General features: G+C 40.2%; 1 protein-coding gene across 1 annotated transcript in view; it reads right to left on the reverse strand.

The window, feature by feature from the left end:
- LOC124595387 (ATP-binding cassette sub-family C member 4-like) overlaps positions 1-17,176 on the reverse strand; it is a 291,410-nt gene that overhangs the window by 46,891 nt on the left and 227,343 nt on the right. Inside the window, exons 8-9 of the mRNA XM_047134107.1 lie at positions 2,396-2,552; positions 1,737-1,875 (exon numbers count right to left, since the gene is read on the reverse strand). Of these exons, the coding sequence (XP_046990063.1) occupies positions 1,737-1,875; positions 2,396-2,552 (296 nt within the window). The remainder of the gene's footprint in view (positions 1-1,736; positions 1,876-2,395; positions 2,553-17,176) is intronic.

Raw genomic sequence — 17,176 nt, forward strand, 5'->3', positions numbered from 1 at the left:
GTATTCAATTCTCTGACTTCACTGAGGTGAGAAAAGTCATGGGATAGCAATATGCGCATATACAAATGGCGGTAGTATCGGTACACAAGGTATAAAGGGGAAGTGCATTGGCTATGCTGTCATTTGTACTCAGGTGATATATGTGAAAAGATGCTCGGCGTGATTATGGCCCCACGATAGGAAGTAACAGACTTTGAAAGCGAAAGGATAATTGGAGCTAGGTGCATAGGACATTCCATTTCGGAAATAGTCACGGAATTCAGTATTGCGAGATCCACAGTGTCAAGAGTGTGTCGAGAATACCAATTTTCAGTCATTATCTCAGGCCATGGACAATGCAGTGGCCGAGGCCTCACTTAATGACCGAGAGCAACGACGTTTGCGTAGATTTATCAGTACTAACAGGCAAGCAACACTGCGTGCAATAACCGCAACACGTGTGACCAACGTATCCATTAGGACAGTGCGGCGAAATCTGACGTTAATGGGCTGTGGCGGCAGACGACTGGCGCGAGTGCCTTTGCTACAGCACGACATCGCCTGCAGCGCGTCTCCTGGGCTCATGACCATGTCGATTATACCCTAGACGACTGGAAAACCGTCGCTTGGTCAGATGAGTCCCGATTTCAGTTGGTAAAAGCTGGTGGTTGAGTTCGTGTGTGGCGCAGCCTCACGAAGCCATGGACCCACGTTGTCAGCAAGGCGCTGTGCAAGTGGGTGGTGTTTCGATAATGGTGTGGGCTGTGTTTATATGAAATGGACTGGGTCCTCTGATCAAGCTGCACCGATCATAGACTGGAAAGGGTTATGGTCCGCTACATGGAGATCATTTGCAGCCATTCATGGACTTCATGTTTCCAAAAAACGATGAAAACAGAGTGGTCCAAGGGCATTACAGAACTGTGTATGTCATATAGTGGGTTTGGACTTAGATACACTGACAGTCGCATTTCAAAGCAGACGGAATGGTACTAGCCACTCATCGTCTCTTTATTAAGGTTATCTGTGCACTAATTCTTGGCCTTTTTGGTGTGTTCAACTGTTTCAAGCCAGGCAGAGACGGAGCTGGAACTGTTTTCTGAATCATTTTAGACGTTGCAAAACACTTCTAGTTGACGTTATTTCAAATCACTTTCCAATCCTTACCTTCTGTAATAAGGGATTTAACATTGTAGCCAGGTCAAGTCTCCCTCTCACATGGCCAACCAATTAATTCTGTTCTCACGAACCGTGTCGACCACTCTTAGGCAATACTCATGTATGGGACACGTCACACATACTCTCTGCCACATACTATGCTGTAGCTTCTACTCTCAACATACAGCAAAATAAGTAGGTGTATATTTTATAAATTAGCTGATATTTTGAAATATTGCTGCTGTTTAGTTCCTACATTGCACCGGAGATAATTTACTTGTTATTATGTATTTGAAGAGTTACTGTGCCTGTAAGGAGTCTGCCTTGTTTAGAGAGCGGTATAATTTTTTTACTAATGCCCACACAGATATGTATTATTCGAATTATGTCGCTCTTCACATGAAATAAATTTGTCGTTTTTCCTTGAACGTATCAAAATATATTTGGATTGCCGTGAGACAATCAGCACCTCTTGACGAAACATCGTAATTCATCCGTCCTGAATGGACTTGGATATTTTCTGGACTGTTAATGGTGAAAGATAAGGCTGTATGAGTGTGTGTCGCACGCATGAATTGCTATGTATCAGCAGTACAAACCTTGTCAGCGGACACCGTGTTTCCTAACAGGGAGTAGGCCATGAGGGTGACAAAAAGCGACGACCTTTCGACGAACACCAGTGAAGATAGGTAGTAGCCTCGCACATAGGATGTCTTCGTCACCACGTCTATTTCACTCCTGCAAATGAGAGCAAGGTTCAAACGTTGTCATTTTAATAGGGCTAGATGATGTAAAGATGAATATAAATAAATAATTTTAGTGATTCGGTTAATAAATGCAAAAAATAATAAAATCAGGAAAAGAAGGAAAGTAAAGAAGAAAAACAGGTGCAGTAGTAACAGTCATCCACTGTTCTCGGAACAACGAACAGATTATTTTTTCCGTTGTGATTGCTGTGATTTATGTTCGTGAACTAAGAAAAAAAAATATCTTTACAGACTAGTCTGGTATTTGTAACCATTATCGCAAGTCTTATTCAGAGTCTTTAATTGAAGTGCTCAATACAGATGATAAGAGATTATGCAAATTGTTAAAACCTTCTGCGTAAAATATACAGGATGAAATCGTAAATAAGAAAATAATGATTATTAAAAAACGGCTTATGAAGACGTCAGTTTTACATCGAAAGCGTGCGAGAAAAATTTATGGACTATCAATATCCATTGAGAGAAAGAATGTGTGTTTTGAGGCTTTTCACCTTCTGGCTAACGAGACAAGTTTGGCGAATGGCTTCTCCCATGCATACATCTTGATCACTTGTATGCCCGACACGATCTCGTTCATCTGTTTCATACGTTCATCCGTTCGCACAGCGATCTGTTTCCGTAGCCGTGAAGTAATTCTTCCCAAATAACCTGGAAAAGAAAGGAAGGTTGCGATAAGACAGACAAAATGCTTAAGATCTCGTAGATATAAGACAGAACATTTCATCTAAAGGCACTTTGTTGGTTAAATATATGGAACAGCTCGTTTTGTCACAAGCGTTGTGGTTGGATTGTGCTAGTCATGGTACATTCGTGTGTAAATAACACTTCTGTTATTCACATATGTTTCCGTCCTATTTTTCTGTATAACCATTGGTTCCTCCACATGGAAATAGCTCCAGCAGAAGAACGGACATGTCGGACGGCCGTAGCTTACCTTGACATAGGAAAATATATCAACTGACTTTTGTTATTGCTTTGTTTTATATATTACACTAAATGTTAATTTCTGGATGATGCGTCTTAATTCTAGGACAAAAGTCGCTTAAATTTTGCCTTAAAGAGTATTTACGTGTCACTAACATTTTTCGTCGTGGTTTCCCTCCGCCATGGAAAGTTTCAGACGATCTAACCCCCACTTTTTAATTTTATTCAACTAATTTAGACCATAGTCGTTGCATTGCAGTGTATGTTAATAATGACATTCGATCAAATGTCGTCACAGATTTTATGCTGTTCAAATCTACTCAAAAGAATAGTACTATAATGAAAATTATTTCTGTACTCTTTTTGTGTTCATTAATTGACACTGAATACGTCAGCTGAAAAAGCAGTCATAATACATTACTGTGTTTCACATTTGTGCTGCATCCGATGAGCCGGCCGAAGTGGCCGAGCGGTTCTAGGAGCTACAGTCTGGAACCGCGCGACCGCTACGGTCGCAGGTTCGAATCCTGCCTCGGGCATGGATGTGTGTGATGTCCTTAGGTTAGTTAGGTTTAAGTAGTTCTAAGTTCTAGGGGACTGATGACCTCAGCAGTTAAGGCCCATAGTGCTCAGAGCCATTTGAACCATTTGTATCCGATGACAATGAGAGGTGGCAGCTGCATAAATTATTACGGACCTTGTATATGCTCGCTCCTGGGAGAAAAACTGTAACTAACACTCTCAAACCATAATAAAACATTTATCCGTGTCAGTCACGCAGTTAGTAATTTCAGTTTCCCAAATAAGACTCCAACGTAAACAGAATGTAGGGGTTTGGAAAATTACCAACAAACCTACTTATGAAATTATGCAGACTTCTGACTTCGTCTTACACTTCCTGTGAAATCGTCACCAGAGTGTAAATCATTATTGAGATTGCAAAATAAATCTGGTCTACTAGACACAAGTTACATTGCCTTTGTCGTCTGATGGTGCTATCTTCTTCATATTCCATGGTTCAATCATCGTCGTCCGGGTACATAATTTCGGATATAACACCGTTGCAGTTTAATGCAAACGGTAACTGCTATGGTTGTACATGAGCAGTGCTATTTCTGGTACAACAGCTCACGAACGAGTTCAGTGACTGCTGAAAGACTTCCTCTCAGACGCCAATGACGTCTGCTGATTAGTCACAGATCCTGAAATTCATTAATCTTAAAACTCATCCGACTAAGTACGGACGTAGGCGACACGTGACTGAAACGTCTGTGAGGAGCTGAATTAACAATCAGGCACTCACAGAGCATATTGAGATTGAAGAGAACGAGTCGGATTCCTTCTTCGTGAAAGTTTCTTCCTGCAGCCAACCAAAAGGGTGTATCACTTTCTTCTGGCACTGGCATTCAACTACGAACTTGGCAGATATTGATGACACCCTCCGTATTTGACACTTTGAGTGCGTTTTTTTCAGCACATATTGCACACTGTACCACGTAGTGCGGTTCTTCTGGCAAGAGTAACCTTTGCTATATCGGTTGTGGGTACTGTTCTGCAGGTTACGTGTTAAAGCTCGTTGCTGTCCTGTAACATCACCGTTCTGGTTGTATTATTCTCACACAAAAAAATTACGTTATGTAAGAACACGAAGAAGGGAGTGTCCACTGTAGTGAACACAGTTCCACCTGGAAATGAAATTTGCCAGGCGCCACAAAATGATTCATATCGGAGGTAATTTTTTGTTTATTTTGACCCCGTGGAAACAGGAACTATTGTCAAGCACTGATATTGTGCGCGACCGAGCTTGTTACAGATTTTAAGTGGCTAGACCTACCATTAGAAAGCTGACGGTTTTAACGAAACATTCAAAAGAGCCGCATTTTTAAAGTGTATACCCTAATGACTCTCACCCGCTTGTGTTATGATGATGCCATTTCGTACTGACGGTTGTCTAGCGTAACGAAATAAACGAAAAACTTACGTACAGTGTATGTCTGAAAGCGAATTGCTACACTACAAGCTGTTGTACAAACGGAACGTGAACGAATAAGTAGTGGAGCAGCGGCAGAAGTTTGAGACCCTTACTTTATGAAAAATATTGCTCAGTCGCTTTGTGAATACATCTTGGACTTCGAATTTTCCTTTTTTTAAGCGTGTATTTCATCTCTATAGTGCATTATGTATTTATGAAAAAGTCTTTTTGGGTTTTATTTAAGAAGTCCTAAGAGGCACTTTTCCAGGGAATACCAGACATTTTATTATCAACTTTCAGGTCTGTTTTTTCGCAACTGCATTTCTTTTGAACAAGTGACTGTGATTCGAAAACATCTTGACTAAAAATTATTTCCATACCTGTGGTGTTCACAAAGTGCAGAGATCGTAAGATTGTTTGGCTAAATATGCCTCCGTTGCTATCGAACAGGTAAATTTATTACAATCTTTTGTACAGGAAGATGCAACTGATCCTTTGTATTCCATCATTTATTCGTTTTCTAGCAGTTTTATTCTGTTGGACGATGTTTACAATGATTTTCTAATTTTCCGGGAATAAACGCCGTTGCAATTGTTCTTAACGTTAGGAAGTTTTCTCATATGTCGCTTCACATCTGCCTATAATTAGTCAACACGATTCGCGTAAGGTTTACTGCTTGCCAGGATATTACTTATAGCTGGATTTCTTTTGGCTATGCAGGGTAACTTCTCGATTTCTGACTAAGGGCCTCACTTGCTTGAAGACGAGGCTCTAGTTTTAAATGATTTTTTATACCGATGTGTCACCGTTATGCATGATGAGCTACTGTGCCGTGTAGCTTACTTGTGGCGAAAGCTCATTTTCATAATATCACGCTCCACACAGAAACGAGTGTTGTGTTCTTTACAATTTGTTGCAGAAAAAAAGGTTTGAATGCTTTTTTTGACTTTCAACAAATTTAACTGCTATTTTCCATCACTGTCAACAGTGATTACTGGTTGAAGATATGTTTAAAAGATGTAGGGGATAGTGTTGTATCATGGAACACTTCTCAGATTATTGCCTGTAGTCATCCCTGTAATAGAAACTTAATATGTTTTCATCCCATTTTTTACTATAGTATTCACCTGTAGTGTTCTGCAGCGTTTCTTTGAAATTACAAATATTTCCCCGGAAAAGTAAGGTTTTTCGAAATGTAAAAAAACGTTCCAAGGTACAACACAGTCATGTTCCAAGCAACAAATATTTTACTGAAATCTGAAAGTGTTGCAATCGAGAAAATCTTGTCAATATTGTATTTAATCGTCTGTCTGCTACATTATTAATCTGCCACATCCCAATAATCAGTGAGTGTAAGCAAGTATTATCAAGAACCGGTTACAAATTAAATACATTCGGAAATAGAAGCTGTTAGAAACTGACAGAAATTTATTTCCACTTTCCAGATAGGTAAAATCGTTATGACATTAAAGAAACTCACTTCATTTGCAAACGTCACGTGTTCCTTGGTAGAAGACGTACTTCCGTTTCAAGGTACAAGATAGTGCAAGATGGACGAAGTATGGCTTAACCGTTCACACTTCATACAACTAGTCCTAATACGATACAAGACTTTACCCACCGTAAAAGTCTGTATCTGAAGAATTAATAATATCTTCTAAATAGCTACAATATATCAAACATCACTTGCATATGTAGAACTCATAATATTTACGCATACTGCTTAAAACACAACCTCTCGTCACACAACACAGAAACGATAGAAACGGTCTCCAGTGCGTATTCCTTCTTGTGACACTAAATTCGATCACTAGACTGAAACAACTACCGGAAACATCATGTGCTTCCAGGTACACTGTCCTCAAGGTGCAACACTCTTTCCTACCCATTACTTCACATTAGAAAAGCCGTCAATGACAGAAATAAAAACGTTATTATAGAGAGACTAAGGAATAATTTATTCAATATACATACGGTATGAATGTGATGGGTAAGAAACTCATTTTTATTGTATAGTTACCAAGAACTAGTTTTCAAATATTAAAGTTTTTAACTGTCTGGAATTAGTGTTTATTATCCATTGGGGTACCTGGCGTTGATGGCGACGTAATTTATATTTCCGCTCTGTCTAACAAACATTCAATCATCATCTCCCCATATCAGAGTAGGCGCTTCACAAGTTGCTGGCAAACTGCTATGACTTACGTGTGGTCACGTACTAAACGATGAATTGACCAATGAGCAGCTGTAAAGAGGAATGTTAACAAAACTAAAAAATATCGTCAAAATCAGCAAAATAGGATATTCCAGCTATTTCAACTACCTTTATGTAGATCGATTTTAAAATGTTAAGAAACCATGCTATAGTCTAATAATTTTAACATGATTGTATCAGTCATTTCACTACAGAAAATATCCGTCTAGTGACTACTTAATTTCAATTTGAGCCACATGCCCCTGTCGTATAAACGGTGTGCATTAATTTGGCAAACTGTCATCTGAGCTTGTGAATGTTGTCCACAGTGACAAATTTATGTTGTAAATAATTTTTATGTAAATGGTGTTTTAAGAGTACCTCTTAAAACTGAATGGGCAAAGGTACTGAATATGGCTTGTGTGTACCACGTTTACGACTTAACGTAAAACGGTCAACCACACTAGCATTGGTAGGTTTACGTTTACCACGGTGCTGTACAGGATGTGATCTAAGCGTTAAATGCCTGCCTTCCAGCGACTGGGGAACGACTTCACGTAGCCCCTCAAGAGGCACCGTTTATGAGAAGCGGTGTCGCCTGACACTGCTTGCATAAGCGTTTGGCGGAGATGAATATTAAGTGTAAATAAAAACATATCGAAGCGAACGGGTATTGAACCCTGGACCTCCGATTTTTCGAGTGAGCTGTTAGTCACTGCGCTACACATGTCTCTTTTTGCATCCATCAATTTACAACAGTTTTGACCATTACTATTTTTCCACTCGTTGCATCAGCCCAAGTTTTCATCTGCTCAAGAATTTTTCTTGTTTAACCTAAGAAAGCATGATAAAAACTAATGCCTCAGAATCTTTTTATGTGAAAATCTTAAAGCTTTTTAAATAAAACCAATCTTATTAACGTTCTAAATCTGTATCCTTCATATCTAATATATATTTCTCAACATAGTCAGTCCGCAGCTCGTGGTCTAGTGGCTAGCGTCGCTGCCTCTGGACCACGGGGTCCTGGGTTCGATTCCCGGCCGGGTTGGGTATTTTCTCTGCCCGAGGACTGGGTGTTCGTGTCATCTTCATCATTTCATCATCATCATCATCATTCGTGATAGTGGCTAGATTGGACTGCGTAAAGAATTGGGCCTTTGTACGGGCGCTGATGACCGCGCAGTTGAGCGCCCCATAAACCAAACGTTATAATCATCATCTCAACATAGTCACGCTGACGACGAACATATTTCTCTCAACGAGATGCCAGTTTCTTGATACCATCACTGTAGAATGCTTGACTTGGTTGGCGGAGTCACAACCTTACATCTAGCTTGCACTGTTTCATCGCTATCAGAAGTCAAATCCTGGAAGGTATTCTTTAAGTTTTGGAAACAGATGAAAATCGTATGTCCCACACGTTGAAGTTAGCACCACAGTTTCCTTAATTACGAGCGCAAACAATCCAACGTTACACATTACTGATGTGGACACAAACATTACCGTACACAGTTTTCATTCTTCTATGGATTTCAATTGGAGGTACGTTTTCTGCGGTTAGAAACTCGATTACAGCATACTGTTTCTGAGGCACCAACATAGTTATGTTACACACCGCCATGTTACATGCTACAATTCGGAATCCTCTGACCCCAGATGGTAGTAACTTGCGTCAGCGAAGCGGGAAAGTCGAGCGAGTAATATGCAAGGCATTTCATATCCCAGCCGATATTGAGAACAGGATAAAAAACTCGGAAACATTACTTTTCAGGAAGCGCTCGTAAATGGTTATTTTATCGTACCATGCAGTTTGCATTACATGCTTTGATGGAAGTACTGCAAAAACATCACGATTGCAATGTCACGACTTGTTGACGGGACTTTAGACAAGTAAGATACTCATTATCACGGAGGCCAAGTAATTATAATTGATTGCTTCAATACACTTTAAAGTGATTTTTCAACAGCTATAAAATCTTTAAAAACGGTCCGAATCTTTTACAAAATATTCAGTTCCTCAACGGTAGATGATGATGATATTTGATTTGTGGGGCGCTTAACTACGCGGTCATCAGCGCCCGTACAAAGACCCAATTTTTACGCAGTCCAATTTTCTCACAATACAATCTAGCCACTGTCACGAATGATCAGACGAAGAAATCCGCTGCTTCGTCACGGAGCCATTCATGGACTGCTGTGTGAAGGTGCTCATCATTGAAAAAATATCCTTCTCCTAGATATTCTTTCAGCTTGCCGAAGAAGGGAAATCGCATGGTGCAAGACCTGGACTGCATGGCGGAAGCTTCCACATATCCCTTCGAAAGCGTTGAACTAAAGCTTGAGCTATGCACGCCTTGTGGGATGTTGCCTTATCGTGCAGGACAACAATGCCTTTGCTTAATTTTCGCGGTTCTTGTTCCTTATGGTGTTCGCGGCGATATTAGTGCTGCACAGTTCTAATTGGTATTAATAGTTGTGTCGCTTACGAAAACTCTTGTGTATAGATTCCTTCATAGTCGAAGAAAACAGTGACCATGATCTTCCCTGCTGATGGCGCAGATCTGAATTTCTTCCGGTGAGGCGAGGAGGTTTGTCCTCATCACAATTACTCATGTGCTAAGCAATGCCTACAACAGTCACTCTGCGATTTTTGCGAACGGTTCAAATGACTCTGAGCACTATGGGACAACCAAACGTCAGGACGAACGTTGAACAAACGTTGGCAGAAGATCCTGTGACAAAAACCAACAGGAAATACGTCATACATAGATTGGTTGGTTTTGCCAAGAATTCCAAAGAATTCTAAGTGTGTGCTGTTCCGGGTGATACACACACAGAGCTCGACGTGTATCACAGATCAGTAAATAATTTTCTTTTTAATTACTAGCTTCTGTTGCAATTTGGGTTATATTTATAACAGTGTATCCTCCATAATTATGATACCACTTTCTATCGATCCTCTTTTTTCAGTTGGGAATCTCGTTCAGTGTTTCAGCTTCCTCATATACAATGTACATTTATCATCTGTACGAGTTAAAACCTTTAGCGATTCAATGCTAGTTAAAGATACCATCTTCACTCTCCGAGAGGAATGCAAAACATGGTGGCGAGCACGAGCACAGAGTGTTTCCGGTATCCGAGGTTTCACTACCAGACTCGACATTGGTTTAGCAGTAGTGGAAAATGGGTCTCTTCTCCCCTTAAGTGGAGAGCGAAAGTGGCCCCCAGAGCTGGCGATCAACGAACACTCGCGTTTGGCAGGGCGGCCATTCGTAACTGCGCCGGTGGCGCCGCCAGCGGCGGCTCCGGCGCCAGATTTCTCCGGCGCGGCGTTTCACCGACAGGCGCCAGCGCTGGCCTCGTGGGAACGTAACATCTGCCATCGCCGTGCGCGGCCCTTATGTTTAATTTATATTACACGCGAAAATGAAATTTATAATTGTGCGAAAATGTGAATGGATCACGATACGGCATATGATTCAACAAAACAACCGAACAGAACAGAAGATATGCCTCTGCGCATATCGCTAAAAAAAGTCGTCATTAATTCCTTTCCGCTAGCATGCTTTGTTATATTTAGAATAGTTTGCTAGGAAGATACCGAAGTAACTTCCAAGGTTAGAAATGAAGCTATGAGACCCGGCTATTCAGCAGCCAACTACATGGTGTACAGATGCTGTAAATCGACAACTCTGCCACTAGCGATACGGGCGTGCTCTGAGAAAGATATTAGGCAACAGTTATGGAAAAACATTAGTCAACTATAAATTCGATACTAACAAAGATTATATTATACACCACTGCACAAGAAATTGCAGACGAAATTAGGAAAACTGCACAGTAGACTGACAAGAGAAATTGGCTTAGGAAAGTCCACGACACAAAAAAGAAATTGGCGTTAATGAACAAGAAGTCGGAAGACAACACGATATCATTTTTAAACGTCTGTATTCCCTTTCGCCTGCTTCATTTGTTTCATATTTTCTCCTTTCGTCAAAGTGCTTACAAAACCAGTTCATCGGAATTGAGAGTGTCTTTAAAAGAGATTATAAAACGAACACCAACGAAGGTAAACCAAGAGTAATGGAATCTAATCGAATTAAATCAAGTGATGCTAAAGGATTAGGAAATGAAACACTAAAAGTAGTAAATGCTATTTGAGCAGAAAAATAACTGATGATAACCAATGCTGAGAGGATATAAAACTCAGTCTGAATATAGCAAGAAAAGCATTTCTGAAGAAGAGAAATTTGTTAATAGCAACAAAAGTATTTCTGAGGAAGAGAAATTTGTTAACATAGAATATAAATTTAAGTATTGGGAACCATTTCTGAAAGTATTTGTCTGGAGCAATGTTCGGCAAACAACGGCTGGCGACGTACATGCGGCTCTTTGGCCCCTTGAGTGTGGCTCTACCGCAAGATACCACATGCCGAAGCGCACGCACACTCCGATTGAAACTTCGTGATGCAGTGTTCCCTAACCACTTCTGCTCATTTAGGGGTTAAGTATTTTCAACCAGTCTGTATGCGCGGGGGAGGCGCGTGCGATACATGCATGAACTGAGTGAGCCAGAAAGACAACATTCTCCTTGTGGTGTGGTTAGTGCTGGTTGCGTCCGCAAATCTCCCGCAGGGGACGAAAGTGCCTACTCGAATCGTAAAGTTCCTGTATTTTACCAACCAGCTGCAAATTTTGTCAAGTACTTAAGAATTGAATTTGTTTTGTGTTGGTAGCTTTATCATTATAAAATGAAACATTTTTGGGTGCATTGTTTGACTTGGTTACAGAGAAGAAGCAAATAAAAATGGAACACGGGAACTATGAATTTAAAGTTGAGTGGAGCGAGACTTCCGCGTTATTCAAAACTTGACTGGCCTTCCGACATTTCCTATTTTTCATGGAAAAGTGACTCATAACAAGAAAAGAAATTGGGAGGGACACTTTACAACTAAGAAACTATCGGTGATGCAAGAAAGAAACCAGTTGAAGAATTCAGAAGAGTCAAGAAAAATCAAGCTATGCATTTAATTACTGGACACAATCTTCCGGTCATGTTAATATTAGAAGTTTTGTGTTTATTCTCTGAGGTTACGAAGAGAGGAAGACCATATACAGACGCGTAAGAAGCTGTTTTGTAAATGTATCGGAAGAGCTATTTCAGGAATTTAAGAACAAATCAGATATTCTAAAAAAATTAAAAAGTTACTATCGTCTGCTAAAACAGTGGAGATACAACAGTCAAATTGTTTTCAAACATAATCAGCCAGCAAGTCGAAGATCCTGAATTGATTTCAGATTTAACAATAGTAGTTGACGAATCTAGTGACAAAAAGGATACAGCGGAAGCCTTTTGTACGATTTATTTCATCTCAGGGCCCAAAGAAGAACTTTAAGAATGGTTACCATTAATGGGATAAACATCAGGAAAGGATACAGCAAATGCAATAACTGAGTGCACTGAAAATCGTCATATTCCATTTGATAAAATCGTCTCAGTTTCAACACAGGGGGAGAAAAGTTTCACCAGCGTAAGAAACAGGTTTGTTGTTATTTTGAAATAAAAAAGTTAGGCTGCGTTCACACTGCCGGCCGGGCCGAGCCGAGCCTGGCCGGGCCGTCTCCCGCTTCGATATCAAACACATGGTTTTGAATTGCGGTGTTCACACTGGCGGCCGGGCCGCGCCGACACGGCGTGAGCCGCCCGGAGCCGAGCCGGCGACATCCCGAGTGTTTAATATTGCCGGCGCGAGCCGACCGCAGGCGCGAGCCTGTGGAGCAGCACTACAGCTTCTGCAGTACACGCATCACACGTCTCCCTTCTGCTTTCATCACAAGTGTGACTGCACACGTCTCTTATTTTAAGATGTTACCTCACATTTCACAATCAGTGAGGAAAAATTACGTTTATTATAATGATACATGCGAAATTACTTTTATTTCATTTATTTAATCTACCGTATTTACATGCATTTACAACAATAGCTTGCCAGCGATCGCGGCATTGCCGCCACTGAATAGTTCGCATTTACTTGTAAACGGAGACAGATATGAGTGTCACTGAGGGACGGAAATGTGTCCCTACCAGATGATAATGCATTGTAAAGTCATGCTGTGGCAGCTCCTTATCAGTGGAAATAGAACCACTGAGTCAAAGGGCATTATCTCAGAACTCTTCGCCTATCAATCTGTCTATCTTACAAGGAAATGAAATGAATTCTGTGAGGTCATCAGTGGCTCCACATGATGAACCATCACCACCGCCAAGCGCTGCATCATGAAGAAAAAAGAAGAAAAAAGTTGGAAAATTCTGAAGGAGTATTTCTGCGATTCTTTGTTGAAGGCACAGCAAGACATTACCCAAAATGACGAAGCTAATTACTTCCTAATGATTCTCAGGAGTCCCATAAACTCTCTTCCCCTCAGAGGTAAGCGTTTGTGAAATTTAAAATGCAAAAGCATGGCTACAATTAATTGGATGTAGTGAATGCTGTACAAAGTTCTACTGCAAACCAAAAAGTGTGTACTAACGAATCTTACCTTATCGTTATACACAATTTTTCTTCTGCTGTTATACTTCTGCGAAAATTTGTGTTCTGTTTAGAAATTTTGTCTTGAATGTTCTGCAGCATATACTGAAATGTATTATGATTCATTCTGTAATTTGAATAAAATTTTTCAGGATAGTTTTTAAGTTCTTCATATAAAGAAAAAAACTCTCCTAAATGTCTGTCGCTATTTATGGGATGAACCCATAACCTCCTAGTTCTTCTGTACTTCAAAACTCGACGAGTTACTGCAGAGTCAAAACAATACCAATAAAAGAGTGAAGACATTGTTCTACACGACAGCACAGACTAGCTAAAGGCGAGCAACTGTTGACTGCAGCTGCGTTTTCTACTGACTTGCTTGTCAGCTGTCGAAGGGTGGGGATCTTTTTAAATTTATTTATTTGGCCTCCGGCCAGCCATTTAGCCAAAGAATGGGGATTACCTTGACAGTGCAGCGCAGCCCGCCAAGGAAGAAAAAAAAAAAAACAAACTATGAAGAACAATGAAACGCACATCTGTGCCGATCTACAGTAGTTTCATTAACTCTCCATTATTTTTTCCGTCAAAGTAGACAACGAGACTACAGAATTGCGCTTCAGTTATCTTTTAGTTCGAAATACGAAATGTACATCATACTAATTGTAGGATGTTGATGACAAATAATTGTTTGTCTTTTCTGATGCGACGTGTGGCCAATTATAAAAGCATAGCAGATGATTGTCCACTAGCCGAGGGAAAAATTCTTATACATTTAGACTTATCTAGAAAATGAGACCATTAAAATAATAAGAGGGACCGGCACTAGGTCTGCGCTGATCACTAGTAATTAGTTTTTTTCTGTCCTGCATTATATGACTACACTAAACCAAGCTGTAACCGCGCGAACTCCGTGGTTTGCGGACGCGGCACTGACGCCACTGAATAGCCCGCATTACTTGAGACCAGAGACAGATATCAGTATCATTATCATTTCAAAAACTTTTTGGTACTTTTAGCTACATTTCATTCCCAACAACGTATGGTCTAAAACGGATCTAACAGTAAGCTACCCGCTACATAACTTTTTCACCACAAGATTTGTAAATCAAGTGCACAACGTTGACAAATAGCATCATTTCACAATGACTGTTACGAAATATGGAAAGATAAATGATTCAATACGAAGCTAAGATGTTGCACTACTACGTGTACAAAAATCAGATTTTTTAGCCGCATACTTTCTTCAAAATCGGTTGGGAAGCGTTACGAAACTAAGAAATCACGCGAAACGAAAAGTAGACTTTTCCTTTTTTCACGACGTAAGTAAAGCCTTTAAGGAAAAAATAAGTTCATAAAACGATGTGGCGAAGTCTTATGTACCGCTAAGAATTTTTAAAACATGAAAATCGGAGAAGTGGATTTTCCCCCATTTCGCCGTCCCGGCTCGGCGCGGCGCGCAATGTGAAAGCACTACTCGTCGGCCTGAGCTGGCTAGGCACGAGCCGAGCCAGTATGCGTCAGCCCGGCCCGGCCCGGCCGGCAGTGTGAACGCAGCCTTAATCACGAGAGCCTCATTTACTGTTTGAAGCTAATTTCTTTATTATCGTTAAAGTCCTCCTTATATGTAAAACATAGCTTGTTCTTAATCTTACAAATTGTAAAATTCACTTTCTTGCGTAAATTTTACCAGAAAATTTTATGAATTTTAACAGTGTAAAATTAACAGTTAAATCGTTTTGTTTTCCTACCTATCTTACTGCGAGACTACAGTGCTTGTAAACTATAAGTTTAGAAGGAAATTAGTTTTTCTGAACCTTTACAAAAGTCATTTTTCTCTCATTACCCTCATGGAAAATTTAAATTGCTAATGTTAACGAAGTTCTAAAATCTGACCGATTAAGAACGTGTCTTAAGAGGGCAGGAGGGTATTCAAAATCTCGCGGGGTGCTCATGCGCAGAATCTTTTGTAGGCCAATTTGGGGTTGTTTCATAGCTTCATAGACCGCAAGTGTTTTACATCAATTTCTTCGTCTCAAATTAACATTACGACACTGTGACACGTTGTCAACAGTTGCTGTTTACACTCTGTAATGACATATTTAAGAAGTGAAAAGTTTTCCTGAGACATAGCAGCTTCAAAAAGACAGGAAAGAAAAAAGAAAGGAAAGAAAAAATAAATAGGCGAAGGAGTGAAATTTAAAATTTCAACTAGACACCTGCCAGTCATGTTCAGGTGAGCCATCGAAGTCTTAGATGACTCACCTGAAGATAACTGCTATCGAAGTCTTCTGTGGCTCACCTGAAGATAACTGGCAGGTGTCCAGTTGAAATATCGTGGAGTAAAGTTTACGACGACCGGCGGCAATCCCGAAATCTCTTCGAGCAGGTGAAGGAGTGTTGTAGAAAGTGTAAAACTAACTTAGCAGGCTGAATGTGGTCCTTATCAGGACTGTTACGAAAGGAGAAGAAGAATTCCGTTACATACTACATGACAGTAAATATGTTATGTATTGCGGGTTATGTGACATGTAAGTAGGATCTGCACCAATAACACTATATCTTACCACAGCAAAACTGTAATTCCCATCACATTGGTATTTGAATACGTACATTACGAAACTTTTTACTGTCTAAAGGGCAATTCTGTACTTTTGCCTTACGAAGTATGGCGAGTTTTTTCTTTTGCTTATTCTCTGTCACAAAATGAAATGAAATGTGCGTAATGCATAAAGCCTTAGAAATATGCCAGTCTTCAATAACTGATGCATTGTATTGATAATAAATCCCCGTCCTGCCGTGTAGATTCAAATTTACCATCGTTAGGGCAAATGCTAGGATGATTCCTTTGAACCAGATATACTAATATATCTTCCTTTGCTAAATCGGTGTGCATCACTGCATCATTTTCCCACATTAACACGTACTGAAGAAGACAAGGCGCTAAATAGTAAAGCGCCATACACATGCTCCTCCCCTTCAAAATAGCGTTTTATTTTAGACAGAAAAACATAAGCTCACAGAGCGGCGACAGAGGGATTTACGCAAGATCTCTATCGCAGCTGTGTTCACTAAGATGGCATATTACAGTTCAAATTTCCGTCCGGTCCTTCCAGGTGAGAATATCTTTGGTTTTCTCCTAAATCTCTTAGGCGATACTTTCAACCAAGATGGATCGACTCCTGCGTCCATCATTGTCTAATCCGAGCAAACTCCTTCTGTCTAAGGCTCTCTGTGGCGAATGAATGTGTAACTAACATTCCTTTCTTTTTTCCATAGGTAGCTGGTTCGAATGCCGTCAACCAAAAATTCTTGCCAGTAGTATTTGGAGCGTATTTGGAGGATATGGGTACTGTAGATTTCTTGAACTCTAAATCGAGAACATTTGTCCTGGGTCAAATTCCAGCTGTGTGCATGGTCTCATATTCACCATTGACAATCGTACGATTTGGCTGAATGTCTCAAATATTCTGCTTCAGCGTCATAATCATTAGCAAGCTGTAGATTCACAAGGCATGCCGATATGGACTCTTCGTAGGAGGCAAATATCTGATTGTAACGTATCGTACAAAATTTACATCGCACCATATGTAGAAGCGAATTAAACGCTATCAGCGGGAAGGTATATGACATGTAGTTTCAAATGTACGAACAT

Source organism: Schistocerca americana, chromosome 2, assembly GCF_021461395.2.
Source record: "Schistocerca americana isolate TAMUIC-IGC-003095 chromosome 2, iqSchAmer2.1, whole genome shotgun sequence".
Classification (NCBI taxonomy): Eukaryota; Metazoa; Arthropoda; class Insecta; order Orthoptera; family Acrididae; genus Schistocerca; species Schistocerca americana.